Source organism: Watersipora subatra, chromosome 8 (assembly GCF_963576615.1).
Source record: "Watersipora subatra chromosome 8, tzWatSuba1.1, whole genome shotgun sequence".
NCBI classification, from domain to species: domain Eukaryota; kingdom Metazoa; phylum Bryozoa; class Gymnolaemata; order Cheilostomatida; family Watersiporidae; genus Watersipora; species Watersipora subatra.
In genome coordinates, this window is record NC_088715.1 from 62,146,498 (window position 1) to 62,174,459 (window position 27,962).

Here is a 27,962-nt window from a genome sequence, read left to right on the forward strand (position 1 = left end):
TGGCACATCTACAGAAATACTAACTAACCTAGTTTATATTTACCTAAGAATTGTATTTCTTTCCTATTACGATAATATTTATAATTATGGAATCCATATTCAATTGTTTCAAAGAATTGAGTAATAACTTATAAAATAATGTTGATTTTGGTATAAAGTACTATCCATTGTCAATAATTTTTTAGAACAAAGAACAACAATGTTTATCATTTAGTGTGGAAGCTTTTTGCTTCATTTTCAGTTATATTCAACTACTCAAGGAAGCTATGAGCACCTCTGCCATGGCTAAAGTGTTGGGTCATACATCTTACAAACGATATTTTTATTGGCTAGGTTTATAGCTAAATGAGATCTTCACCCAAAATATCTATTTATCATAGGATGAGATTGAGTTAGCACTGCCAGAGAGAGATATTCATACGTGTTCAAAGAAGCATTGGCTTGAAACAAAGAAAGAGCAGTACGACTTTTTTAAAAACCATTTAAAAGGAATATTAAAGTACGATAATTGGGACTACTTGAAAAAAACTGAAGTTTAAAATCCAAATCAAAGTTTATTGATGCAACTGGTCCCATAGCCTCACCACCACATGATGCGGTGACAGTATAGAGGCTGCATTGTTGCACCACCCCTTCTGGGCCTTGTCAAAGAAAGTGAACTAACTCTAAGAGAAGTCTAAGAAAGAGGCTGTTTAGCAGGAGCAACAGTTATTTGAGATCCAGATTTCTTTGCTGTTAGAAGTCGCTTGTGGAGGGAGAGAATTCCAAATTCTACAAATTCGGCTACAGTCAGCAGGCTGCCTCCCACACAGAGACCGAGGGTTCCACCGAGGCTCGCTACAAGATTACAGAAGTAAAGTTAGCATCAGCAGTGTAGAGTTTAGTAATAATCTGCCTAGTTTGACACTTAAATCTGCTTCAGACATTCACGCTGTTGCAACATATAGCTATGGTAACATATAGCTTTGGAAGCATATAGCTATCTGATGCAATATAGCTATGACAGCACATAACAATGGCAGCATATAGCTATTGCAACATATAGCTATGACAGCATACAGCTATGACAGAATATAGCTATGGCATCATATAGCTACGACAGCATATAGCTATGGCGGCATATAGCTATGATAGCATATAGCTATGACAGCATATAGCTATGACAGCATATAGCTACGACAGCATATAGCTACGACAGCATATAACTATGACAGCATATAACTATAACAGTATATAGCTACGACAGTATATAGCTACGACAGTATATAGCTATGGTATCATATAGCTACAATAGCATATAGTTACGACAGCATATAGCTATGGCAATTAATCTACTAACATATCATATCATGAAAGGTATAAGCCAAGCGTTCTTCTATCCGTCTATAAGACATCTTCCCATAAAATATATCGAGGTAGACAGCATTCTTTTTCAGGTGGTTCAAAGTACCTATAACAATAATAACAATAATAATAACAATAAACATGTTCAGGGCACTTGTGCTCAATACTTCAAGGAAAGACTTGGCCAATAGACTACAATAAAGAAAGTTATCGGTATATACTTGTATAAACGAGCAACTTTACTAGCTTCATACGTATCGCTGTCGGTTGTCGATTGATGCAGCTGTTATTGCTGTCACAGTTTTGGTCATTGTTGCAGCTGAATATCCAGAAGTGAATCAGATTGATGCAGCAACCAGTGTAAAAATACAAGTTCAATTTTAGGAGTTTTTCTTCATAAATAACACAATTTTTCATCTGTAGACTTCCACTCAATGATCTTAACATTTAATGAATTTGAAGTCACAGGAAATTTTCTAAAAATACTCGCTGGTTTCGTGCTACAGCAAAACCACGACTTGCCATCACCCCAACATACAAATCTCTCGATATGCGACAAAAAACTTGAGCAAACGTTTTTCTGAAAACACAAAATAATTTTAATGTTAAATGTTTCAAGTCTCAACACATTTCAGTTTTATAAGTAAAAACAAAAACTGGTAGAAATTAGAAATAAAAAATAAATAATTTATGAATCGATTGTTACACACGTTGTCCTTCATCGCTAAGAGATAATTTAGAACATGTTATAACAGGTTGCATTCGCTAAACACATCCACATCATGAGTTTCCTATGGAAGTTTTCGCATTTTCAATGCTAGCAGTTTTGCGCGTCTGTGAATCCTCATATCCCAGTTCAATTTCCGTGTGGTGCAATCCTTTTTTCTAATGATTCTAGCATGACTTGAGACAGATGGACAGATGAACATTGCTCTTGTTACAGTAAAGATTATCTGAGCCATTCCTTCCAAGTTTCCATGTTATTCCATGTCACTCGAGTTTTCTACTATTTATTTTGTACAGTTTAACATAATTCTTTCCTTGACCAGTGACAAGGCTCCACCGGAGCAGCGTGAGTACAAAAGTGAACCCTTTATTAATGTGACAACAGAAATAAACCACTACATGAAATAACATGCTACGCAGAAACACTAGCCTATAGGAAGTTTTGAAGCAACTTCCCTTCACTACATAGACTGAGAACCTTAAATTATGCATAATTAGACATCATCTTTGTTGCAAATCTGTCGTATAATAAATGTATAACTTTAGTGGTATTAGCCGTCATCAACAAAATTATGTTTTTCGGTTCTTGCCAAAAGAGAAAAAACGGAGTAAAAAAAAGCAGGAACGAATGACTGAATTGAACAAACGTGTTTTAAAAGTTGGTAAACTAAAAGTATTGCGGACGAGTCAGGATGGTGTGATGAAGATTGTAGCAACAAAAAGTTTATAAACTGAAACATACGATGGTGAATATAGTATGTTGGTGTCACGGAATAGAAAACCATGTTGTAGAAAAAGATCGGCCAATAATAAAACTGGTATTTTTATGCACTATTGTAGCCAATAATGCTGGTTGAACACCCTCTGATAGTGGCAAGAGTAAAGCAAGTTCATCCAGATAATAAAGTTTGTGTATCCAGATGGAAGTCACATTAAATTCTATACCAATTGCTATCACATCATGCTTGCTATGAGTTGTGCCAACTATAAAATAAAAGTGAGTATTTCAAAAAGTCAGATGACCTTGAGTGACCTTCTTGATCTTTCAGTAGTGATGGAGACTACTTTAGAACTTTCATTGGTTGAAAGTACAAGAAAGAGAAAACGTTCTTGTTTAGTAAGAGCTGTCGGCTCCAACCCGCGGTTTGTGGTAAAAGATTGCTTTTCACAAGTTTCGAACTGACTAAATTCAGCTTACTAGCAGACACACGCTAACACCTGCACTGTTCAACCACCTCGCAACATTTCAGAATTATTGTGCGCGTAATTATTCTCTGTGGTTTATTAGCACGCCTGACCATCTCTTATGACACACTGGACTACCAGAGTAGTAATCGATTGCACCCTAATACATACGGTATATCACTGCTACGAAATAGAGATTGCATAAATTGGAGTTGCTCACTCTTCCAAACGCTTTACAAGAGCATCTCTCTTTCTATAGAATAAGACAATTATTTTAAGTTCGTCTGATTATGTAAAGCAGAAGACTTACTATTACTTAAGTTCAATTGTCGGATGTAGTTGGAACTTGGAAATGAATAGGAAGAAAGTTGGGCCGTGTACTCCGAGTCGATGCATGGGTCAGGACAGTTACACTGTCTGATACCTTCCGGATCAGTTGTGAATGTCTCTACAAGTTATACTAGCAATAACTCAAACATTCATTGGTAATTGCTTCAATATTCAAGAAGATCATATTAACTGCGAGGTGAGAAATCATTAGACCGCTAGCTCGGGCTTTCTTATAATACCACCTGCCTAAACCTGCCATGATGAATCCAAGGACAATTAAATAGACGGATAATATGGTCATTAAGTTAGATTGATTAAACTTTATGCTCTACAGTTTCTAATGTAGTAACCAAAAGTGTATCACTATGTCTCCATCTTGCGGATGATGTAGATTTGAAGTTGTGCGCACTTTGAGTTACCATGCAATACCATGTTTCAGTAGAAATGTTGCAGATTAATGTGAGTGCTTGGTTAAAAAAGATAAGGAATTCTACTCATAGCGGTGCTTCAGTAGCATGCTTTCAAAATAGGAGTGATTGAAGTGTGGAAAATGTTTAAAATGGAATAGCTTGCATGACTTTTCCAGTGCATCATTCATTTCTATCGTTTGAAAGCCTGAAACATTCGACAAAAAATTGCGTGTAACAAAACTCTTGTAAATTAGAGTTTTTTGTTATTTTTATTTTGTGGAGGACAAAAACTTGCGGATTCGCCTCATCGTAAAAACATGATGATTAACCTGATGGTTCAATCTCTGCAGAGTCAGTGTGCATTTGAGACTGGGCCAATCAAGTATGAAACTCATATATTCTACATATGTAGAAAGTTGTTTCACACCTACAAACAACTAAACAATACGAAAAATATACACAAAAGAAAGACTCAGAACCACACTCACGCAATGCAGGAGCAGAGCAGTTCAACATGATGGGCAGCCTACAGAGACTTGAACCATTCAGAGCTGTAAAGATAAAATGATCTAAGGTTATTTATCCTGTACAAACTATTCTCACATTTGTGTTTTCATGCTTCGAATAGGTTTGGAGTTGCCCGAACCTATTCGAAGCATGTTTCGAATAGGTTGTTGATGAATTCACACCCTTCCATTTCAACGATTCAACGATGTAGCACTATAGATTTTCCAAAAATTGTTAAACTAGACTCGCTATTTTACAGCAAATGCCTTCGCACAAATTTCGCGAAACGAAATGACGTCAAATGTGTTCAGATGCAACCGTTTCTTTCGGCGAGTGTGGAAGCAACTCGGAAACCAATCGAAGCATGGAAACACACACACACACGCACGCACGCACCACGCACGCACACTCTGTCATACAAACTCATTTAGTAGCGAAGTCTACAACTTAACTGTCCCATTCTACTAAAACCTGTGAAAACCTGCCCTGTAGTCTCGGGAAACGTAAGAATAAATGACACTTGAATACTTGCTAGCCAAGGAGCTGTGTTGTGAGCTTCAATGAGGGAGTACAAAACATCGAAACATTAATTTGAATTCTTGGTGAGATGCCTAGCAATGTAGTTATAGTATCAGTACCTCTTAGTTGACCATAAAAACCGCGGTCTAAAGAAATTGATAAAGAGAATGAACTCTGAATGGAGGTAAAAATCCCAAAAAGAATTATGATGACTTGCAATTAATGAATAGCGGAGTGAGGCTGACTTTTAGCTTGACCGAGAAACACAACGTATAAGTACAAGCCATACATAAATATAGCGGCCATAGTATTGAGGAGCAAGAGAGGACTAGAGTGTAGTAATCTGAAATGTTTAATATCACATACTAAATCACCTTATAAAATGTCAGGTATTTAATATTTTAACATGTATTTTATACTGTATCTTATATAATACGTTATAACGTACACTATAAAATATTAGTTATCTAATATTTTATAATGTATTACATAATGCATTATAAATATAAGATAGCAACTAGGCCTACTTGTCAACAACTGCGCCATCTTCACTCTGGTATAAGATACCATATTATAGCGAGTCAATTATGAATATCAAGAGTGGAACTAGAGAATAAACAAGAAGAAACCTGGCTGAAATGGGTGTCGACATTGACACTTCTTGAACACGTATGCTGCCTTGCACTCTACCATGCACGCCGAGTAGGAGTAATTGGCATAAAAATGCAGTGGATTAGGAAGTTTCAGAGTATCATAGCAGCTGGAGTTGCTTTTATCAATCCGTCTTGGAGGCATTCGCGAAAGCTGCAATAACAAAACTGGATAACTTCATGAGAACTTTAGGCAAGTCAAAGCCATAGGCACAAATCATAGCTCTGTGATTTGGACAAGACCTGCCAGAGTTCAGTGGTAAAGAGACCTAGACAACTGGAGACACGTCCAGTTGCAGAGAGCAAGTTAATGTTGGGTGTCATTCAACGTTGAACCCCCCTGTTTTTGCGGGTCGGGTGTTCTAGACCCGTACGCCACAGCTGCTCTCAGTATAACAGATGTTAACAACAAGTTACCAGCTAGTTTTTAGTTGCGACTTACGTTATGTGCAGTGAGGATTCTGTAAAAACAAGATTAGTAACATACCTCAGACTTTGTGAGTACAACTGAAGTTTGTGTTCCTGGTGAAGCGCCAATGCCAAGCTCTCTAACAAGAGGGACTTGATGTGCCTCATGAAATGTCATCTGTAACATCAAGTTGACAATTTGCAGAGATGAATAAAGTGAAATTAGGGTGATAACACTGTTACCAGAGCAAAGAGTAAAATTTTGAAACACCTTCAGTCCTACCAAATAACTGGAAGTTGCCATTTTATTAAGTTTGAGTTTGCTACTATTACTACTACTACTACTATTAATATTACTACTACTACTGCCACTACTACTGCTACTATTACTACTACTATTACTACTACTATTACTACTACTATTACTATTACTACTACTACTGCCACTACTACTACTGCTACTACTACTACTACTACTGTTACTACTACTACTGCCACTACTAGTACTACTGCTACTACCTCTGTCACTTGAACTCATCCAAAAAAGGATGCAGCCGGTCAGCTGCTACAATGCATAAGTTCTCTGCCTTTTAGAGCGGCTAAAGCTAGTAACATATTAATATTACAATTTATAAATCCTAAGGAGACCTTCTAAATTATATTTTAAGGAAACAAAACAAACTAGCCTTTGTCCCTATTGAATAGAGTATCTTATATATTACCAAAACAAAAGTGAAGAATATCAAGGACAAGGGTAAACCGATAATTGATAAATACAGGCATGTCAACGGGTCACAACGAATAATAGGTCATGGCTAGGAATGAGGTAGTTTAACTGCTATATGAAATCCTACAAGCAGACAGGGAGACAGGTTCTAAGAGGAGATGGGATACTAAAATGGCTACTAAGACTTAAATCACCTAAATAAGCGCACTCAACCTTTAAAAGCTTCGCGGACTCGGCCTTGACCTGAAATGGAAAGCCTTATCCCCAGGATGAACAGCTTCATTTATTACATCGCTAAGGCTATTACTAATAGATGATAAAATAGAGTTACTGTGAAGCCTTCAGCCATAGAAGTAGGTCCATTGAAGTATTCATCTACCAAGGCATCCATAAAGAATGAGACTCCCCCAGCACGTCCCGCCACTGTCGCATTGAATGTACCATCGGAGTTAAATTGAAAGCAATAACCTGTAAAATACATGGAATTACTATAATCACACGCATCATGTTTTAGAATATGTTCACTTTGGTATGTTTAGCAATGATGAAATGTTTTTGACACTCTTTGGTTCCAGCCAATATCTCATCAAGTTTCACCCTTAAAGGTGAAACCTTCAAGGGTGAAACTTATAAATTATAGAAATATGTAAGAGGTAGAAATAACTGAAAATGACTAAATACCTCGGAAGCGATCAGATCACTTCTGAATTTAAAAAAAGCTCATGCTAATTCATAGAGAGATGATATTTGAGACACATTTAGTTTTTTCCACAAATACACTCTATGAAAGTTATTTAGAATCTAAAACATATAAAGTTTAAAATATTATAAGAACATGGAGATGAACTAGTTAAAATTAACCTAAGCCATGGATCTTGAACGAAGAGGTATGAGTGTCAGCAATATTCTCATTACTGAGAGTTATCTACTCTTAACTCCATGGAAACTATTTTCCATAAGCTGCTGTTTGAACTAACCATAACAGGTCAGATAGTGTTTAGGGTTTGTGTTTAGCGTTACCTAGTAGCATTCCATTAAGCAAAAACGTGACAATTGTGAAATAAGGAGGGTTAGAGGAGCAAGTACATGTCTACAGTAGATAGTAGATAATATACTGTAAACTCGTTGGATAAGTTAAACCCCACAGTTATAGAACTGATACAAATATAACTACCACAAAAGTGTGACTATAATGTATGATGTCAAACTATTACAAAAAGGTGATTTGAAATACAAGCGGTAGTTTAGCTTAGAGTAACATGCCACAATAAATGACATACAACTAGAAATAGAGTCGTGATCACATGGTTCATGTTATCTGGAATCTGGAAGACCTTTGTGCAGTGGCTGAGTGACAAAGCCTAAGGTCCTTCACAATGCGCAGACTAGTTAAGTATTGTACACAAGTTCAGCAGATTCTGCCCTTTTTAGCGGTTGGAATTAAATATTTTCCATTCGAATGGCCTTGAGCTGACATGAAATACTACAGCGACTGCAACGCATGGTAGATAAATCGACTTTAAAAAGCTATGCACTTGAGTAAATTAGTTCATACTCAGAAGGCACTTACATCATCAGAATAGAGCTGACAATCTCATAGAGTTAACACGTATTTGTAAATAATGAGACATGGTGAAATGTGCTGAATCATCATGAAGGATAAGAGTAAAATAATGAACTAATAGGATGCAGGAAGGATAATATTGTTATCACGGATGGTCACTGAAGTACTGTGTGATTAACACCGACATAGAGTGATACAGTATAAACTAGCTTCCATAGAGTGAGTCACTTAGAACTTATTAACTGTCAATAGAGTGATTAGCCTACCTCCATCTGTTGGCACGACTTTGAAAATATCCGAGCAGTTCACTTCCCGTTCCAAGATGTAACAGTGGAGGAAACTATATGACATGGGCACAGCTGCCATCTGAAGGAACTCCTCCGCTTCGGCAGGAGATTTATGAGCAAGCGCAGCATAACCTGGTTGACTGTAGTTATAGCTGCATAAACAGAGAAACAAGCATACGTCTTGTATTGATCAACAAAGAACCTTTAAATAGAACAAGAGTGCATTGCTAGCAATGATAGCCGCTATCCATGATAGCTGCTAGTCATGATAGCTGCTAGCCATGATAGCTGCTAGCCATGATAGCTGCTAGTCATGATAGCTGCTAGCCATGATAGCTGCTAGTCATGATAACTGCTAGCCATGATAGCTGCTAGTCATGATAACTGCTAGCCATGATAGCTGCTAGTCATGATAGCTGCTAGTCATGATAGCTGCTAGTCATGATAACTGCTAGCCATGATAGCTGCTAGCCATGATAACTGCTAGCCATGATAGCTGCTAGCCATGATAGCTGCTAGTCATGATAGCTGCTAGTCATGATAACTGCTAGCCATGATAGCTGCTAGCCATGATAGCTGCTAGTCATGATAGCTGCTAGCCATGATAGCTGCTAGTCATGATAACTGCTAGCCATGATAGCTGCTAGTCATGATAACTGCTAGCCATGATAGCTGCTAGTCATGATAGCTGCTAGTCATGATAGCTGCTAGCCATGATAGCTGCTAGTCATGATAGCTGCTAGTCATGATAACTGCTAGCCATGATAGCTGCTAGCCATGATAGCTGCTAGTCATGATAGCTGCTAGCCATGATAGCTGCTAGCCATGATAGCTGCTAGTCATGATAACTGCTAGCCATGATAGCTGCTAGTCATGATAACTGCTAGCCATGATAGCTGCTAGTCATGATAGCTGCTAGTCATGATAGCTGCTAGTCATGATAGCTGCTAGTCATGATAACTGCTAGCCATGATAGCTGCTAGCCATGATAGCTGCTAGTCATGATAGCTGCTAGCCATGATAGCTGCTAGTCATGATAACTGCTAGCCATGATAACTGCTAGCCATGATAGCTGCTAGCCATGATAGCTGCTAGCCATGATAGCTGCTAGCAATAATAGCTGCTAGCGATGATAATTTCTATTGATAATGGCTGCTAGAGATGATAGTTTTTAGTGATGATAACGTCTAGCAATGATAGCTACTATTGATGATAGCTGCTAGCAATGATTGCTGCTAGCGATGATAGCTCTTAGCCATGATAGTTTATAGCGATGATAGCAGTTAGAGATGACATTTTCTATCGATGATAGCTTCTATCGATGATAGCTTCTAACAATAAAAGCTGCTAGAGATGATAGTTTTTAGTGATGATAGCTTCTAGCAATGATAGCTACTATTGATGATAGCTGCTAGCAATGATTGCTGCTAGCGATGATAGCTCTTAGCCATAATAGTTTATAGCGATGATAGCAGTTAGAGAAGACATTTTCTATCAATGATTGCTGCTAGCGATGATAGCTCTTAGCCATGATAGTTTATAGCGATGACAGTTTTTATTTAGACAGACTATTCAGATTTTAGTATAAGTTGGGACAACAATTTCGTGACAGGAAATGATTGAGTTCAGAATTATTTTAAGGCATCGCATTTATATAGCGAAGGTCAAACATCGATCGTCTGCTGCATATGAGTAAATTACCTGAGGGATGCTTTATATGGGTCCTCGCTATGGAGATCTGTCATGAACTGTGGTAGAGCAGCGAAACCGGAGTAGAGGACTGCGCTTTTGGTCCACATGTTTCTGTTGCACAGTGTAACCGTCGGAAACTGATGAAGGAAAACTTACTAGTGAGTCACTGTTATACTATTTTTATTAATCTGCATAGACCTAGCTATCGGGTACTCTCTGATAGTTATGATGAGATACAGATAGATATGAACTTCGTTATTACTGGTCGCTGCCATTCGAAGCAAATTAGACCATTGGCCAAACAAATTTCAATGACATCTTAAAAAATTAAACAAGTTACCAGTCTCGCCCTCTTTTGTTCCTCTCTCTCAGTCAGTGAGTTGACTATGCTTAAAATACTGTTGTACTAGTTAGGAGTCAGTCGCTAGTCGTGTTTATTAGACACAGAAAAAGTTAACAATCCTCTAGCTAAGGATGAGCCGAAAATGAGTTAGTAAAGAGATTTCCTCTTTAACCAAACTCTCATTCACTTCGGAATTCGTGACCGAATGTGAGTCGAAAGAAGATAGTTTTGTACTCTGAAATAGGAACTTTAAAGGAACTATAGATATAATGATTGCAGCAAGTAAATGAATATTAAAAATTTTAAATTTCATTACTTCATTCCAATAAAAAAACTTAGCAAATATAAATGCTTACTAGAGATAACTGTATCAATGAGTCAGGCGGGAAGGTACCTGCACTACACCCATTTTAAGCAAACATTCATACAAAGGATACTGAGGCTTTAATTTTTTCAACGACTCGGCTAAAAGCACTAGAATGTCACATTTCCATTTAGCTGATGCAGGTGTTAATGAACTTATATATAGCTAGAAGTGTGGTAACTATGATAAACAAACTAGACACAAACAATGTAATGCTAACATCGCTAATGGCTAAACAAGCAGCTTTCCGATGGCTAAGATCTGGTCTAAATTTATAGAATTGACAATAGAGCCCATCTATAAGCCTAGCACTTGCAAACTATAGTAACACTAGACTAGGCATTAGGTGTCTTTCTGAAGCGATTCGTGCAGAGAAAAAGGCAGCCATGCGGTTGCTGACAGCTGCCACTAGTTCTCTAAGCAGTACACCTTTATGCCGCGTTACATTTTATAACACCTGCCGTATTTGTGATATGCGTTTAGATATTTACAGTTGTTCTTCATCCTTTTGCTAGTTGCGTTGTGTTGCAGTTGATGCTGCTATTCAGTCAAGTTAGTTTGATGAGTTTTGATTGACAAGTGAACGAAAATCAAGTATAAACAACTAGAATTAAAAACACGATGTAAATCTCTCTGAGTTTATCATGAACTCAGGATAGTATGATCAGACTCGCTACTTCCTGCTAGCATGCAACGCTGTATCTTAGGAAAGCTATAAAATAATGCAAACAGCAAAAATATTTAAAGAAAAAAGCTAGCTGAAGCACAACTTTGAAATGTTATCTAGCTTGAGAATGTTTTGTACTTCCGGATGATTGTTAACGTCACTCATTTCAAAGTTTAACTCGATTGATGACAAAAGCAAAAACCAATAAAAACTTTTAACTCATAAAATTATACATGGTATTCAAACTAAACTAATATGCCTCCTTCTAGAAGGAAACTTGCTCAGAGTCTAGCACACAAAAATAGCTGGAAATCACATTTCTAAAATCTAAATCACGATTTCAATTGTTTAAGACTTGGTGTAGATGTGGTGTGAACAGTTAGCTGTTGGTTGTGCAGACATACCTTGAGTTGATGGGCTTTTTCGAGCTTGATAGTAGTAGTGAGAAGTCTGTCAGAGAAGTCAATGAGGAAAAGACCAAACGACCAGCAGAAGTAAGCGAGGAAGGCTAGGATCAGCAGCAGCCATATACTTCTACAACAGTGTTACAACTGATGAAAATCCAAATCCTTCGACGAGATTTTTTTACCTACAAATATTACTGAGGTCTAAACAATTTGCTGAGAGTCATGGCGATAACGAATAGACAAGTGCTCCAGGATGTCATACGGTCAGTCAGAAAAAACATCAGCATGTGCAACTGGTTTTGTCTTCTCTTTGTTTACAATTCCTACCAGTTCGCCTGTACATCGTTCTTTTAACTTTTGGTTTTCTACGATGTGTTGGAAATGTAGTGATACTAACACACATAGTTAATAGTGTTTCTGTAATGAGAAAATTTACTGAAAAAGAACACTAAGCGCGTGTTGGGGTCCCTTGGTTAAAAGTAAGGTATATTCTTAGCATAACTAGGATACAGCATATATAAGCATATAGTATAATAGTATAATATACTATTATACATATATTATACATATATTATTATATATATTATAATATACTATTATACATATACTATTATATATATGATTATACATATAATATTATATATATTATATATATAATATATATTATGTGCAATCGAGTTCCTTTCATAACTAAATTTACTTTTATATTTTTGTTCTTTTGGAATTTTTTTAATAAACTATAATATAAATTTTAATAATTTATATTATATAATATATTTATATTATGCATGTTTATATAATATATGTTTTATATAACTGTATATGTTATATATATAATATATATCTAACTGTATTAATAGATAACATACGCAGTTAAATTATTTTGGTAGATAATCAAAACATTTGTATTAAATTTTTGAGCAAACACACACATAGGCTATACATTAACTTGCAGATGAGATCAAAGAATTAACTGGCAGCTACTGATAGCTTCTTCAAGGTTGACTTGCAACAAAATTCACATTACAGTTATTTGGTATCAAAAGATTCACCATGTCTTACTCTGTTGTGTTGTAGGTGCAAAATATGTGGGCTTTAATTACAAGCTTTAAAAAGTTAAAAAACGAAAAGCCGCCGTAGATTGGAATCTCTTTATTTCTCTGACGTAGTCATGAAATTTGGTTATCGTCTTGTCATGTGATGCTCTCCCGTGAATTGAAAGGCCAATAAAAAGCTCAATATAAAACTTATCGTAGCACTAGTTTATGACAAACACTTTGGGTTTTACCGAAGACCCCGTATCAAATATAGATGCTCGCTACTTTATAGTTTTGTTTCTCTTTGGTCTAATCGGCAAGTCGTAATCTGATCATGTGATCCAATACTTCGCAAATAATTTCTGCATCACTTTTCGATCATCACAAATCGATCATCAGGCTCGTCATGATTATCAGACAATAATATGTACTCCTTCAAGCTAAGGCTAAAAAATTAAACGAATTTTTACGGTAAATTATAAGATATCATTGCTAAAAGTGACAGCATTAAAATGACGTTAAAATAGACGCATAAGAACAATAGACATGGTTTTATTGAATGTGTGAAGTATATTTGTGACATATTTCGACAAATAAGGTTGCATGAAAGTGTAAACAGAAACCGTCTAACACAGCTATGTCACATTTGAGTCGTTTTGGAAAGAGAACCCAAACTACGACGGTCTCGTGTGGCTGCGATTAACTGTTCGTTTTTTAGCTTTTAAGAGCTCGTAATCACATTCCCACAATTTTTGCACCTACAACACAACAGAGTAAGACATGGTGAATCTTTTCATATCAAATAACTGTAATGTGAATTTTGTTGCAAGTCAACCTTTAACCCTTTTTGTTTTTCAAGAATTAAGACTGAGAAAGAGTTGAAACTGACAGTAGTGACAAGAGCTGAAAACTCCATACTACTCTAATGTACATCGGCTGCAGTATTTGTATTTTGTTCTAGTAGCGCTGGCCATAGCTTCTGATCATTAAATTAATTAGTTGCATATAAAATTTTCATTTTTAAGTGCCTACTTTTAAAACAAATAGTTTTCTGGATGCATTGACTCAGGGGTATAGTTTTATTTCCTAAACATATGTCCATGAAACTGGTAAGAAATATCTTACATTTAATAGACTAGCGAATATAGCATTACGATGTTAAAGTTTATGACCAACTTATTTCCATAATCACTAGTACCCTTACAATCCGGTTTGCTGGGAGACATTGTCAGATGTGATGATAAACACAGATAATAAGTATGTACCCAACTATTCTACAATCCTGCGATGTGAACAATTAACAATGTCGAGAGTTTGAATCCCGTAATAAAATAATAGTTTTTCTCAACACCCAACTGTGTCTTCGGATAGACGAACAGACACAGCTATTATTATAGTAAAAATTTAGCCAATGAATATTCACAATAAGATGATGGACTTGAACTATGTATAGAGTCATGTGTGTGGAGGCCAGAGAAAATAAAGTCAGTATTGATGAATTCCGCAATTGAATGGCACAGCTGTCAGTCATTGTAGCCGTGATTAGGACAATAAAGTCACATTATGACATCTTTGTTCACGGCTAAGATCGATAAATGAAAGGGCTGCTTATAATAGCAACACTCTTGATCTGATCTCAGTGAAAAAGACCTTCGCATTGACAAAGCTCTCGAAAAAAAGTTAGGTCAAGTCTCATAAAAAGTCATCCATGCTGTTCTACTCTAGTTATAAATAAACAAAGGATCAGCACTAAAACAATGGCTTGCAGGGCCCAGCTAAAAAACTGCTTACAAATAAGAACGCATACTCTCTGCTCAGAGTAATAATTGGAATGAGTATTTATGTAAGTAAGACGTGACCAGCTTACTAAAACATCAACGGTTGGATGTCTGTAGTGAAGACTAAAAATTTTTTTATGCATGAATTCCCAATACTACAGTGAAAGAAAACACAGAAAAATATAAAAAGATTACATTTTTTCTACAAGTGGGAGGCTGATAATCCACAACTGATTGATCCAAATTATATGTGAGCTATAATTTATATACTATGCACCATATGAGCTTTGGTGATGTGAAACATGTACATGGATATAACATAAATGCCAAAGTTAGCTCAACCCAACAATATTGAAGACGCTACAATATTGTGGTCTTGATATTGATACAGGTAAATGTCTAAAAGTTGAAATGTATTTGTATTAGTTGTAGCCATGATATAGTTGAGATCTACAGCCTGATTACTGTGAACAAGAAACTGACAGTAGCTGGCAAAGATAAGTACACTGTCTAATTTTCTACTAACTTATACTGCTCCATTCTATGTTGAGCACCGTTATTTTAGTTCTAAGCATTGTAAATTTTAATATATATATATCTTTTGTATATACATATTCACTAGATCTGAGGGTAGATACCAGTTATAGACTTGTTATACAGGCTCTACTTACTGCTGTCAAGACTTTTCATGAACAACACTCAAAACCAGATTTGTTGAGCAACCGTAAACATACCTGCGTAGGGGGTTGAGCTTTTTATCACCGACAGACTTCAGCCCATGCATGCTCGCTCCTTCTGTGAACTCCTGCCATGTCGTCATATTCTCCGTCTATTTCTGAGTAGAATACAACTCCACTTGGCTAGACCTCTTTTTTCGGGTTGTTGATAATTTTACCCTGCTAAGCATCAACAATACATCAGTTTTGAACATTTACCTTAATCCCGACACCAAATAACAACAATTATGCAACACTTGAAATGATCTGATCGCCAAGACACTCGTAATAACCTACCAACCTAACTGTATGATAAACACAGATATAAAAAGAAGGTGAAGGCTGAATACTTGTTACGCGACTAGAAACTGATGACCTTGGAAGTCTTAGTCAGGGAGGAAAGAGCAGCTAAATAGTGTCATATCAAAAACGTAGGAACTCGTAGAATTGATTAACGTACATGAAGACTGTGACAACTAGTTAATTATTTATATGTAAGTACCTTGATAAACAAAACTGCCAGTTGACCAATCATAAACCTATTCAGCGCACTGAATAATATATGAGCCAATAGAATGTCTCGTTCACTATTTGAGCAAACACTCAGTTCCTGTCAAGGCTTCGGGTGGAGATCAATATACCCCGATGAATAGCTCAGCTGCAAGCTATCCTAGACAGCTAAATAGACCTAGTTTGTTTACCTGTATATATATATTTCAGAAGAAATATTTTAAGGTCCAAAAACAAAGAGAGATGATTGTAAGACCATAGTAACTGACATAATATATACCGCTGCTACTACTGTATAACAACAGCCATGTATTGAGTCTGCGACTTGAGAACTGGAAAATATTATGTAAGGAACTACTTCAAATGACTGAAAGTACTTTTACATAAAATAAACCATCAAATGAGCAAAAGATAAATGTTTGTAAAAAAACAGAACTACATGTAGACAAAGACAATATAAAAATAAATAAAATGCATGATTTCAGAGAGGACGGAAAATCAACTTTTTATGGCTCTACGATGGAAGCATAATCAGCGACCATGGAAAGGTGATCAGATGGGTAGTGCATGCTCGGGAGTCTCCCTTCTCCTAAGGCTGTTTCTGGAGGCACCTCAAGGATTCTGTCTACGATTAGCTTGTGCTGTGAAAGTAAAAAGGTCCTTGCCAGGATAAGGCAACCCTGATTGTCACATCACTCTCTCATGGAACAGAGAATGTATAATGGTGTTATCTGTGTCAGTATCAAGGTAAGTGAACGGGCTAGCCTTTATCGTCATTACACTTAGTGCTCTAAACACCAGATCTTGGGCAATCCACTAAATTAGTAAAATGGAGCCCCATATAAATGTTGTCCATACAATTAGTAATAGGGCTATTACGCTGCGAACGCCATGTTGTTGGTGGGCAACATATTGTAAATGCACTAGCCATTGATAATACATTTTGACCAAAGTCAGGCGCATGACAATGCACATAATTTGGATTTATAGTTTAGCAATATTACACAATAGAAAGAGTAAGTTAACTGTCCATTGACAACCACCTTATAAACTAAACAGTAGCAGGATGTTTTAATTTCTTTTTTTGCTTCACATGGGGTCCTTCATAGAGTGCCTCCTAGTGGAGTGCCTCCTAGTGGAGTGCCTCCTAGTGGAGTGCCTCCTAGTGGAGTGCCTCCTAGTGGAGTGCCTCCTAGTGGAGTGCCTCCTAGTGGAGTGCCTCCTAGTGGAGTGCCTCCTAGTGGAGTGCCTCCTAGTGGAGTGCCTCCTAGTGGAGTGCCCCATCGTGGAGTGCCACCTCATGGAGTGACCCCTCATGGAGTCTCCCCTCGTGGAGTACCCCCTCATAGAGTGCTGTCTCGTGGAGTGCTCTCTCGCAGAGTACCCCCTCATGGAGTGCCCTCTCAAGGAGTGCCCTCTCAATGAGTGCCCTCTCGTGAAGTGCCCCCTCGTGGAGCACCCCCTCGTGGAGTGTCCGCTCGTGGAGTGCCTTCTCGTGGAGCACCCCCTCGTGGAGTGCCCGCTCATGGAGTGCCCTCTCGTGGAGTGCTCTCTCATGGAGTGCCCTCATGGGTGCTACAGCTGACAGCTAGCTTGAGCGCTCTTGAAGTTCTGATGAGGAGCGCTGGTTGAAGTACCCGCTCCCTGTAACTAAAGTACGTATGCCCTCCCTCGGCCCTTACCCACCTTAGCTGACAAGTTCTTGGCATATATGTAGTCTTCAACCTTGCACTGCTTCACCTCAGCTCCCTCCACTGACCTGAGGAAATTAGAAAATTTTCCCAAATTATTTGCTTAAAGAAGACAGCTAAGGATAGAATATTGAGCACATGCCATGCAATAAAAGTGTCAAAGCAAGTTTCATTGTGAACATGCCAAAGCGGTGCAACATGTCAAAATATCAGTTACTGTAATGATACAATACAATATACTCACCTATGTACTTATATCGATATATAAATATTTGTATACATACATACTTCCATACATACTCATGTACCTTAGCATGCGCGTACGCACTTACGTACCTTAACACGTATGTACTTATGTACCTTAGCACGTATGTACTCATGTACCTTAGCATGTACATCAGGGGCGCTCAACAGGCGGCCCTGGGGCCGGATGCGGCCCTCAGCCTGATTTTTTGCGGCCCCCCAGAGACTTTACCAATTTAAAATTTTTATACTGAATTTTCTGCCCAAGTTCAGGCCCTAACTTAGCAGAAATGTAGGCCAATTGTAACCACACTTTCTGACCATGTTAACAGCTATGCTATGACTCTTGGAAATCCCCTTCCCTTGCATCACTTTTTTCTTCCTTTCTGATATTACTGCACATGTGGGTAAAATCCCCAGTTTTTAGGGAATTTCCCTAACTGACCTGCTAACTGTTGGTTTATAAATCGGTTCATTCATTTAAACACAAGCGTGGCAAGTAAAAGGAAGATAGACAAAGAGGGCAGAGAATTTAATAACGATTGGAAATTAAGCTATTTTGTGAAACACCACTCTGTAAATCAGGCTGTCTGCGTAATTTGCAACCAAATTATAGCAGTTCTCAAAGAATATAATATTCGACGGCATTATACTACTCGCCATGCACAACAGTATGACCAGCACAGTGGCCGAGAGAGAGCAGAGAAGTATGAAACACTGTCAAAAAATCTCGCATCACAGCAGCGCTTGTTCACCCGCTACACTGAAATCAGTGAAAAGGCTACAAAGTGTAGTTTGGTGATAGCTAACAAAATTGGCCAGAGGCAGCTGCCATTTCAACATGGAGAGTTCGCAAAAGAGGTAAGTTTATCTCTATTTCATCAATATGCTGAATATTACCGGTTCTTGTTTGGGTACCATTTATATGTGTATTATATTTGCATGCATTTTATGTTTTATTTAAATTTTATCAGCATATTCAACAGCGCATGAAAGTATTGTTATTGACTATTGTATTGTAGGTACTGACAGCATTTGTGGAAGAGTTTTGCCCCGACAAGAAAGAAGCACTGGAGAGCATTTCTTTATCAAGACACACAGTAATTAGAAGGATTGAAACATTGAGTAAGGACATTGAGCGCAAACTCAAAGAGGTTGCAAGCAATTTTATCTACTTTAGCATTGCGCTTGATGAGAGTACAGATAATTCAGATATAGCACAACTTGCCATCATGGTCAGAGGTATTGATGATCAGTTCAGCATCACAGAGGATTTTCTCCCAATGAGCAGCCTTCACAGCACCACAACTGGTCAAGACATATTCGACAACCTGCTCAAAGAACTTAAAGATTTCAATCTACCACTTGAGAAGTTATCACGGATATGCACTGATGGTGCGCCGGCAATGACTGGAGAACACACAGGCTTAATTGGCTTGCTGTTGAAGTCCAGAGTGTGGAATGTCCCTCCTATCGTGTACCACTGCATCATTCACCAGGAAAATTTAGTAGCACAGCACCTTAAGATGGGACATGTCATGGAATTGGTTGTATCCACAGTAAATTACATAAGGGCTCGAGCTTTGAGCCACCGCCAGTTCAAAGAGATGCTGAAGGAGATTGAAGCAGAATTTCAAGACGTGACATATTATTGTAAAGTGAGATGGCTCAGTAGTGCAAAAACACTTCGTCGGTTTCTCAGTCTTTTAGATCCCATCGATACTTTCATGAGAGGCAAAGGACGTAACCATGAAGAATTCAGAAATGTGGCATGGATAAATGATCTTGCTTTCCTGGCAGACATTACTGAGCATATGGCGGATCTCAACCGCAAACTACAGGGAAAGCAGCAGCATGTATCATCTCTGTGGAGCCATATAACAGCTTTCCGGTGTAAATTAAATCTGGGGGTCGGTCAACTTCAAAATGGAAACTGCACACATTTTAAGAGCCTGCTGGAGCGACAACATAGTGTTGAAAATCATGTCAGTGCAGAGCCATATGCGAAGCTCCTGACTGGCCTTGCTGCTGAATTTGGCAGAAGGTTATCTCAATTTGATGGCACTTGCATGCATATCAACATCTTTGAAGACCCATTCTCAGTCGACGCAGAAGCACCTGCTCCTCTACAAATGGAACTGATTGATATTCAAGCTGATAAAAGGCTGAGCCAGCATCACAACAGCCATGAACTTGTAGAATTTTACCGTGATTTTCTTCCAAAACAAAGATTTCCAGGCCTATACAAACATGCTTTACTCATGGGCAGTTTGTTTGGCTCGACTTATTTATGCGAGCAGTTCTTCAGCCGTATGAAGCATACCAAAGATAAATACAGGACAACTATCACTGATGAACACTTGACCCAGCAACTAAGACTGGCTTCCTCAGCTACCCAGCCTGACATTGATAGAATAGTCAGAGAAAAGCAATGCCAAGTATCACACTGAAATATCTAATTACATGTTTTAGTGTTTGTAACTGTCCATGAAATGTTCAATTTATGTACCTGTACATGTATATCTCATTTCCTTTAGTTGTACAATTTATTTTACTAACCTAAATAAAGTTTACTGTAAATAGAACTGTAAATCTTAATTAATCAGTTCACGGAACTCTGTGTGCAAACAAAGAGTATAGCAACTTTGACCTAACTTATGTAGATGTAATCTCGGCCCCCTGCCTACAGATAATTTTTCATATTGGCCCTCACTATGAAAAGGTTGAGCACCCCTGATGTACATAATTACGTACCTTAACACGTACGTACTTTTGTACCTTAGCATGTACATACTTACATACCTCGGCATGTATGTACTTACCTATGTATTTTAGCACGTACGTAAATAAGTACATACTTAGCATTGAAGGAATTGTCAGATTCATTATGTGCACCCTCAAGATTAAGTAATCATATAAACAATTGCTATCATGGAATGGGGCACGTGATAAGCATCAGCTTAGTCCTACACGCATAGATAGAATTGGGAGTTATCTTCTATACACTATTTTGATCAATACGATGGAAACAGTAATTATCATATCAATGAGACCCAAACATCCCAAATCAAACAAACCTAACAAAGCATATCCAGCAAGCACTGACCAAGTTTGCTATGCATCAAGCATTTGACTATCGTGGCCTAATAAAATGCAAATATTTACAAAAAAACCTCATGCTATGATCGTTAATGCTGCATCCCCATCGATGTATTTTTCACTGTCAACACGATTACAGTGGACCCTCATGTCACTAAGCAAAACATAAACTACCATAAGTCGCCTTCAATTAGAGCCATTTTGAGTGATTGGAGAAAAAAGATTGCATCACATTGGATTCGAACTCTCAAAATTCAACTTGCTAGACCACCACTCTAACACTTATATTGTATGTAAATCGACAACTTTCCAGTATTTCAGAATAATTGTACGTATAGTTATTACAACTGATCTCTCACGGCACTACGCGACATACTAGATTGTCAAGGTACTGGTTCTCCCACAATTGTGAGTGGTACACTTTTCAAATATGGACGCCTCACATGTACATAAAAATATCAGCACTTTAAAAAAGAAACCGAAAGGTTTGAACGCACCATGTTTTCTCTATTAAATAGTTCTTGTCTCTAGGAAAGCCTTTGAGAAAATGGTTGGGAAACAGTAGATGGTATGTGAGAGGTCTAACTATGAGAGGTACATGAAGCAATCAAACAGCGTCACCCTCGCTGTAGATAACTAGACATCGTCGCAAACTGCTGCCAGTAACTAATAGGTAATGCACTTGAACCCAATATCGTATTGAAGTTGCAAGCTAACCAAACTCAATGAAAAAAGCAGAAATCAAATAGAGTACCATATATCCCTGCATATAAGTCTATCTCGCATATAAGCCGACCAGGAAAAAGCGGCCCTGATATTAAGGAATTTATTAGAACTCGCATATAAGTCGACCCTATAAATCGTAGCACGCCATGCGTACCTATCAAAGCAAAAGGCTGCGGAAATGGAGCGCATTTTGCAAAATGTTACAAAAAGTACAAAAAGTACAAAATGTTTCTGATTGGTGAGTAGTTAGATAATTAGCCTATTGTGTCTCCGCTTAATTGAAAGGAAAGAATCATCTGTTGGCATTGAGCCAATGGAAAACATGTTTGTATTTAACGCTGACCTTAGGTTCGCTTAGCAAAAACACTTTTTATAGCTATTTTTTCTTCGCAATGATCAGCCGCATTCCAGCTACATGTATGTACGTTTCACAAATTGCAGATCAATGAACTTCTGATTATTATCTATTGGGTAATAGTACTAGCGATAGTGAATAATTATATTTAGCAGTAATAATAATGTCTTAAGCTATAGTAATAGTGGTAACTCGTCTAGTAGTGGTGACTCGGAACATGCTTAACTTGTCAACCATGGTAGTATGAAGAACACAAAAAGTGTCCAAACTCATTCTGCAACACATTTGCGGCCTTTTTATAGCAACAGATAATAATCATCAAAATGTCATCTTTCATCATCAAATTTGTGATCAACATCAAATCATCTAATTAATCTGGTCGAATGTTATGACAACACACAATGTCAAATATTTGGTTTTACCGAACATTTTTGTATTAGTAAAAATTTATTTGGTTACGAAAAATTTATAGTAGTGATCTATCAGGCCCGTATTCCCTGGGGCGGCTGGCCGGCCCCAACTTTTTAGGAACTTTCCGCGGCTAAGTACAGTCAAACTCGGATAACTCGCCCTTGGATAAAATGTAACATTTCATCTCAAACACAAGGTTAACTCGAACGGATTTGTTTGGTCCGTTCCCACGCAATGATAAATTGCTTCAGATAACTCGACCTCAACATCATTTATTCGAAAGGTTATTTGCCCAATGGCTATGGAGACGGTTTTTATTGCTGTAGAATATTACTTTATTCCAAGCCATAGAGACAAACATCAACTTTTAGTAGTTCTTAGGCGTCATTATTATCATCATCATCGGCAAAATATTCTTGTTAACGACTTTTATAAAGGTTTGCAAAATATCAAGTTTTACCAAACATCCGCTTGGCCATGTCCCACTTAATGAACTTAAAATAAAATCGGCAAAATTGATCTTTGTTAAAATGCTCAAAAGAAAAAGATGTCTTTTTTCTGAGCGTTTTGCCTGCATACAAGTTTTGCCTATTTTAATTTTAAAATGTCTCGTCAGTCACATCACCTAAAACAAAACAAATCTCAAAAAATAGAAAAATGTTGATACTTTCCGATAAAATTTTTTAAAACTTCACATAAGAGGCCCAACTGAGGCCCTACATAAGAGAAACTTGTTGGGGGCTTACACCACCCCCCCCTCCACACCCCCAGGTGTTCATAACTAGTCGCCTAACATTAGCCGCCCCAACTTGCAACCAGTGAATACAGGCCTGGATACTATTAATGTAATCGCATTTGGGTTTTTTTGGCCAAATGCCCAATGGGCTAAATTTGTATGATGACTCGAGCTTGCAGGAGTTATCTCCTAAATAGACAGATTGAACAAGTGCTCTGCCTTGTAATATTAGGTACAAGACAGCACCGCATAACTTGGGTACCCAGTGAGATTTTGTCGCCTTGCCTTCATTGGCTGAGAATGTTTGAACTTGAATATACAAATGATGAATAGGTTTCTCATTGCCAGTTTACACGGCCTAGCTTGCTTTACCATGTTAGCGTAGAGTATTCTACAATTATACTGAGACCACGATCTCACCAACCACTCTGCCATACACACTTTAGGTATTGAGCAGAGGTAACCTGTTGCAATAGCATGCGAACAGAGCAACACAAAGACATCTCACCGATATTTGCAGGTTGTATATGCGGGTTGCTTTCCGGTAACAGCCACATAGCTGGACTCGAAACCAGAAGATTCTAGAAGCTTGTGAACAGGCTCTTCTGGTTCAGAATTCAGATCACCAGCTATCTGAAGATGGGAGTAATTATGGTTGAACCAACATTTTAGGTAATCTGAGTAGATGAAGTGAGCGGAGAAGAAAGCAGTTACTAAACACATTTCAAATTCAAATGAGCCAACATGGCATCAGCTAACCTGTTACCTATAAACAAACTGTAGATGGGTAGATTTATTATTCAGTTCAAAAGGTCAGCAAAAAGGATTAGTCATCATGAGCACAACCCATTTATTTCATGCTTTTAAACACGTACAGTGAAACCCTTGTCACACAGTGTTTATATATGCCTACTCGTGTGTATGGTTTGTACAGTCACAGCCTTGACATACATAGTTTATATGTGCCTACTCATGTGTGGTTGGAGTACAGTCAAACCCTTGACATACATAGTCTCTATATGCCTATGCAGATGTGTGGTTGGAGTACAGTCAAACCCTTGAAATACACCAATTGTGTGCAGACACTTGTGCATGCTAAAAGCTAATGACCTTATAAGAATACCATAGAACACAATAAAAACAATGAAAATACTCTCAGTGATTATATTCTACATTAAAGAAAATGCATTATAAAAATTGAGTAATAATTAAATAAAGTATTAACTTGAAATAACAGGTTTTATTATTACTTTACTTAAGGTCTGAATGGAAGTGGAGACTCAGCAATACGTAGCTTCTCGACAGAAATGTTAGGAGTTATTTATACTAATCTACCGTATATACATGAATCTCAAAGTTTGTGTGTCCGCGTGTCTGATTCGGTTTGTCCAGTTATAGCTATTAAAATGTTGGAGTGAAGAATCCGTATTAAAGAAGATTTGATCTCAGAACCTCCCGTTCATCAGGCAAATGCCTTACCTATTAAGCTAGGCAAAATTGATCGATTCATTCGACAATATGTGTCGCAATGTGGGTGAAATACGCTACCGCTCTTTGTTATGACGCAAAGTAATTTTATGCTTGCTCTTACGGCTGTTATTAGTAAGCTTACTCAAATTAGCCATTGGCAATGTTCCAGGCTAATGATAGGCAACTATACTACCTCTCACTGTTTATAAGCTGATTTTTAATAACGTAACGCCGGGTATTCCACTAGTTAGCAAATTGAATTCACTTAATTTATACAGCGTTTATTATTAAATTATATTTTCAATTTGTGCCAGCTCTTGTTTTTATGGACTGTACTGTTTTCAAAGTTTCGTACATACCATGTTGAAAATTATTTCTTATGTTGAGAAAAATGTTTGCTCAAAATTCACATCGTGTGCCAAAAGATTTGTACAAAAAGGTGATAGTAAGTCAAGTAAGTCAAGATTTGGCTGTACAAATATGAATGCACTCTGTTCTCATTCTACAAATGAAACAGGGCCTATCAGGAAGGAATCTATGTATAAGACAGCTTACCATAAAGCTACACCTATTATTCACCATAGAGATACTTTTACCAGCTAAAATAAAGCTAGCCTGTAACTGCATCTACAGACTCGTCGACCTTGGTCACGTATGTAGTGATTCAAACAGGAGGACTTAATCAAGTTCCTAGTGCAAATCATAACAGATATTCAAGGAATTGCAGGTTGATAGAGTCAGAAATTCGAGTCTTGGTATAGCTGTATAGCTGCGGTACTGCACAAATCGATGATGTATGGATATGAGGAGACAACTCTCCAGAGTGAAGCAGCTAATATCAGCAATAGCAGCAAGAACTCACAATGACAGAATCGCACTCGGCTTGTTTAGACTTGAAAAAGTCAAGAGTATGCAGGCCCTGTTGCTGCCGAAGGTCAGCGAATGGCTTCTTGGCCTTGAGATGGAGGCAGATTAGGAGCACCTTATGGCCATTTCTCAGCTTCACATTAGCAGCTACCAGTATCTGGTTACAAGGCACACCATCAGCTTGCAGCGTCACCTAAAACTCACAGACCATAAATTGAAATATATGGTTTGGGCCGTTGGCTAAGGGGCTCACAGCCCCACCTTGACACTTGACAACTTGACACTTCAAATATTGTCAAGCACCATGGCTATTTCTGTTCAACTTTGTACATGAATGCCTACTTCAGCAGCAATCACTATGATATGAAAATACAAAGTTATAGTAAACGACAAAAACGACAGAAGTACCTACCGTATGCTGAGACAGAATTTTCAAGGTTGAAGTCTTGCAGAGTATGGCAGAGCCATCTGGGCCAATATTGTCGGCAACATTGAGGCATGGAGAAGAAACCTTTGGGCTCCAGTAAGACATATATTCTAACAAATACGAATGTTGACAAGGCTGTTCGAGTGCTACCGCAAGAAGCTCTTCTAGCAACATGACAAATTTTACATGAAAACAACGAACGGATGAGTAACTCACCAGGCAACCTGGCAGTGAGCTGACTATGCATGTCAACCTCCTGAAGGCATACAAGATCTGGGGAGAAACTTGAAATTTCTTTTACGATGCCGTCCAATCTCTTCTCATAGTCGAGGGCTTCAGGGGGACACTTGATGAATGAGTTAGATGACAATCCTAGCAGACAGATAGAACAGTTTACACTTAAATACTTATGTAAAAATCAATTAGCTAACCAGCGGAGAGTTGTCAACTCATAGAACAATAAAAAATGGTATAATTATCTGAACCGACATACATAATGTTTACCCTGAAACATGCAGGCGCCTATAAAGGAGCAAACTGACTAAGTACAGGTATAACCATTTCAATAAGCATCATTTTGAACATAACAAAAGCGTTATAAACTACAATAATAAATACAAAATAAAATAATACAAAATTATAAAAATATGTAATAATAAAGTTGGTTTCTGACAATAAAACCAAATGCTTCAGGGTAAACCTACAGCTTGACTGACACTATAACTCGGTGTTAACCATGTATATCAGTAATAGAAGCATAGACTATTAATTCACACTAAGTTATACAGCTAAACAAGATCAAGCTGACAAGGAGATGAACCTGTTAAAAGACAGAGTGCTACCTAGACCCTTATAAAGACCCATTAGACACACAACGCATTGAGTCACCTTGTGCTAGAACATTGAAGGTCATCACACGCAGGCGCAGAGAATCTTGTGAGGTCACCTGAAAGAAGAACAAAGAATGGAGAATCATCCATTCTTCAAATCATCCAGAATGAAAGATTGCGAGAGATGACTCAATCACATTGAAACAATGAGTGGACATACACTAGAAACTTTGTGGGTGAGTATCATTCATATGTACATTAATATTTTTAACTAACGAAGCAGACAGTGCACCACTGGAATTCCCCTGGCCTCGCTGACCTCACACCAGTATGCCAATTACTCGAGTTTATGGGGGAATATGGAGGAGAAACATCGTTTCAGACAATTTTATTTGACAAGGAGACAGGACACTCCACAATAGGCCTCAAAGGCAATTGAGAGCTTAGATATGTATCATTAAGACAGAGAGATGTATTTCCAATGATGCACATTCTATTTTGGCTATTTATCACACCCAGATGTTGAGTTAAAGCCGATCAAATCAGAATGGACGTTTGACATATTAGAAAACATGTTCATGCAAGAGTAAAAACAGCTCAACGCCTCCTAATCCGTTGAAACCAACAAAATTAGATATGATCATGGTTTTATTACAAAGTTGAACAGTTTAATTGCACTACCGAATACAAATAATAATAACAGCGTTCAGTTACTGGGGCATGGAACTGCTTAGAAAGTCAAATTTGATGTATTTGTATGATTCCATTGACCACATCCTCTTCCATCGCATTAAACTGCATAGGAATATAGTTTACCTTCAGATCTCTGGCAGAGTTTTCAACAAACTCTCTGGTGATGCTCATTTTGTTCTTTGAGCCTGCAACACAACACACTATTGTAGGCAGACCGGCCAACCTTGGAGTAAAGAAAGGAGT

At 37.7% G+C, this 27,962-nt stretch overlaps 1 protein-coding gene across 3 annotated transcripts; it reads right to left on the minus strand.

Moving 5' to 3' along the window:
* Nucleotides 1-397: 397 nt before the first annotated feature.
* On the minus strand, nt 398-27,905 carry LOC137401733 (nocturnin-like). Of its 3 annotated transcripts, none has more exons than XM_068088195.1 (12): nt 17,858-17,924; nt 15,680-15,841; nt 12,128-12,257; nt 10,359-10,486; nt 8,637-8,809; nt 7,138-7,274; nt 6,159-6,257; nt 5,651-5,825; nt 4,484-4,546; nt 3,566-3,703; nt 1,340-1,450; nt 398-837 (listed from the first exon to the last, which is right to left on the minus strand). In XM_068088195.1, exons 2-12 carry the CDS (start codon nt 15,763-15,765, stop codon nt 677-679), a joined length of 1,401 nt encoding a protein of 466 aa, XP_067944296.1. In that variant the 5' UTR covers nt 15,766-15,841; nt 17,858-17,924; the 3' UTR covers nt 398-676. The 3 variants fall into 3 exon arrangements, with proteins under 3 accessions (XP_067944296.1, XP_067944295.1, XP_067944297.1); XM_068088194.1 differs by lacking the exon at nt 17,858-17,924 and adding an exon at nt 15,959-16,078; XM_068088196.1 differs by lacking the exons at nt 398-837; nt 1,340-1,450; nt 3,566-3,703; ... (6 more) ...; nt 12,128-12,257; nt 15,680-15,841 and adding exons at nt 16,389-16,812; nt 23,941-24,065; nt 25,765-25,962; ... (2 more) ...; nt 27,085-27,142; nt 27,843-27,905 and having other exon boundaries at nt 17,858-17,930.
* Nucleotides 27,906-27,962: the final 57 nt, after the last annotated feature.